Source organism: Eptatretus burgeri, chromosome 13, assembly GCF_056783735.1.
Source record: "Eptatretus burgeri isolate ZD-2024b chromosome 13, Ebu_testis_v1, whole genome shotgun sequence".
NCBI lineage: Eukaryota > Metazoa > Chordata > Myxini > Myxiniformes > Myxinidae > Eptatretus > Eptatretus burgeri.
Window position 1 is genome coordinate 39,193,013 of NC_140973.1, and position 3,100 is coordinate 39,196,112.

Sequence of the window (3,100 nt, forward strand, 5' to 3'; positions counted from 1 at the left end):
CTCCCAACCTCATCTCCAGTCTCTCCACCTTGAATATTGGAGCTCAACATGAAAGTACTGGAAAGTTTTTCATCATTCATGACAATCGCGCCCAACAATCTCACATAACATGCTGAGAAGCACTCCAAGCCACAATCCCAAAATGAAAGCTTACGGTCTTTCCACTAGGACCCCCCACTCGCTCATGTCTCTCATCTTTGCCATATAAGGAACGGCAGACGCAGCACCCGGGGGTCTGCGCTGGGCCACGGAGCAACCGGTATATATATCAATATAGGTGCCAAGCCTGTGAGAGCGAGAGAGAGCCCCCAGAGTACGCATCCTGATCCCCACAAACCCCTGTGCAACTGCTGTATACCGAGAGCTCGCTTCTTTCACTTTCATCTCTCTCGCCTCGTAAGCGACACACTATGTCCCCCAAGAAAGACGTGAAGCCGGTGGCTAAGAAGGCTGCACCCAAGGAAGCTGAGCCAAAGAAGGCTGAACCAGCCAAAGCGCCAGAGCCAGCAGCTGCACCACCTCCACCCAAAGCCGCCGTCATCGACCTGTCCAAGATAAAGGTAAGGACGTCCCGAGCACTCGCCATCGGCGGGGCGAGTACTCAAAACGTTCCATAAGCACCAGGGCATCGCACAACTAGACTCGAAAAAACGTCCCCTTATAAATAAATAAACATTGACTTTTCGTCACTGGGTTGGCTTGTTTGGCATTTGGCAATCCCATCTGAATTCCCTGCATCATGAGCCAGGCACTCAGGCTCAAATCCATTTCTTTCACCCTAGGCATTTGTCCATTGTCTCTGAACGTCCTTGTAGTTCAAGTGAAAGTACACTGACGTCGACTTAAGTCTTTATCCTGAATGTGATGTACATGCAAGCTCCTCTTTGAGCCCAATACCAATGAAAAACTACAGTGTGTGCATGCTGCATGTTTCAATGCACCATGTATGAACTACTCAAATACGTGCACTTGTAAACACAGTGGGAATGCAATTTGGTTAATCTGGAAGCACAGAAAAATATTACACAGCGGGTCCAAATGCTCAATGTTGCCCTGGTGCTGATGCAGAAACGTGCGTGCCCCAAGCGGTGCACGAGGATCCGTGCATGTACGTGTGCATGAAATTGCGCTTCTGTGTATCACTGCAGTCTCAAACTTAACCCACCTTTCTTTGTCACAAACACATTAATCGGAGTGCGCTCCTTTCGTACACCATTCGTGTAATCCATATACGACTCGTGTATAATTTATTGTACACAGGTATTTTATGAATCATTGAGTCGGCACGTCAATATTCGGATGCATGTATACGAGAGCCGTTCAAAAAGTTCTCGGAAATAGATGCTCACAATAGTCCAAGAAGCACAAACTTTGTTGTACTTTTCAATATACAAGTATATTAAATTAGTGAGAATTGTTTGCTTTTTCTTACGACAGTAATTATATATATATATACTTACGTCTATATTGTACACTGAAGGTGGAGGGTCCACATTACATATGCACAATAGACCATATTGAAAGATGCAAACAAACATTGATATTTCTTGCACTAATTTAAGCATCCTGTTCCGAAAATTGCACGAACGCCTGATGTATGTACTGCTGGTAAAAAAAAGTTTACATTTTGTTCATATTCGGGCTTGGTATGAAAAATCCTGAATTTCCGACTGTCCATCTCTCACCAGTGAGGTGCAGATCCTTAAGGTAAAGTATAATTTGTCATTGGCGCAACCATCATATGTGTTGTTGATACAATTATTGCTTTCATATATTCCCAAGTGTGTGCGGCAACTCTTGCTGCATATGTTGCGGATTATCTTACACGAGTATGAGAGCTCAAAGGAGTCCCTCGAGGCTCGTTTGAAAGTCTCACGCCATGACAGATCTCTTTATGGAACATTTTGTGCGTTCCTTACAATGTGACAATTCGTCCACATGGTGCCATCTTCAGATTCAGCATCTCCAGGAGCCTAATACGACACACCGGGAATGGGGGAGAGGGCTTAAGGAATGGGGAGCGTTCGGGGAGTGGAGGGAGGTGGGAATGCAATATTTGAATGTTCAATCTGGCGAAGCTGCAATGGGAGAATTTATCAAGGCTGTCGTGGCTCTCAGGACTGGTTATACCTTCAAGGAGAATTCAAATTTTAAATCCATCGTAAATAATGATGTACAGTGACTTCAATTTAACATTATTATTATTATTATTATTATTATTATTATTATTATTATTATTATTATTGTTATGATTATAAAATTGGGTTTGGCCTTTCAGTCTTCCGATCTGAACCCATAGCTTCAAATCTATTGTCTCTTAATGTACTTGTGCTGTAATTAAAATTAATGTAGAAGTATATTGTTGTCTCGTTACATCCTTCTTCTCCATGTGATATATGTGGAAGCTTGACAAAACAAGAAAAGGAAGGGATATTTAACTTGAAGATGATTGAAATGTTGAAGATAAAATAAGATAGTACAGATACAATAGATGCAGAAAAGCTCGTTACCAGGATGGACAGGGGCAGGACCAACTGGGGAATGAGGTGAGGGGAAAAGGTTGGGGAAATAGCAGGGACAGGAGAAAGGTTATAAAAAGCATTGAATTGATACTTCAAATCAATGGGGAACATCAGTCGGAAAGGTGAGGAGCTTGGGACTGGCTTGTGTGATCTGTTGGTGTATCTGCATATTATGATCTGCATATTATGCTGCCGAGCATAATCTGCATATTTTGCTGCTCAGATATTAGGAAATAAATTTTGAAAACATTAATATAATTTACATTTAATATGTAGTGTGTTGTTACCTTGTTGAGAATGAGTTTCAGGGGTTTTGATGTGGCATAGGCAAGATGGGCTAATTGGCCTCCTCAGATGTCTGCGTTTCTTTGTGTGTATTATTTTCAATGTAATGAGCACTGTCTTTTTCCTCGTGTGTAAACCTTTCAACGCAAACCTCTTTTACTCCGACGAAGGGTTAATGGCTGAAACGTCAGTTTATATTTGCTTCGCACTTACCGCATTGAACATCCTATTGATTTCATCCATTGTTCTACCTGTCTGCCAGTGCAAAATGTCACCACAAGAATTCACGAGCA

General features: G+C 42.3%; 1 protein-coding gene across 1 annotated transcript in view; it reads left to right on the forward strand.

Moving 5' to 3' along the window:
* The first annotated feature begins 264 nt into the window (after positions 1–264).
* Positions 265–3,100, forward strand: part of LOC147014266 (myosin light chain 3, skeletal muscle isoform-like) — a 52,746-nt gene continuing 49,910 nt past the window's right edge. The window contains exon 1 of the mRNA XM_085852077.1: positions 265–560. Coding sequence (XP_085708203.1) covers positions 411–560 — 150 coding nt within the window. The 5' untranslated portion in view covers positions 265–410. The remainder of the gene's footprint in view (positions 561–3,100) is intronic.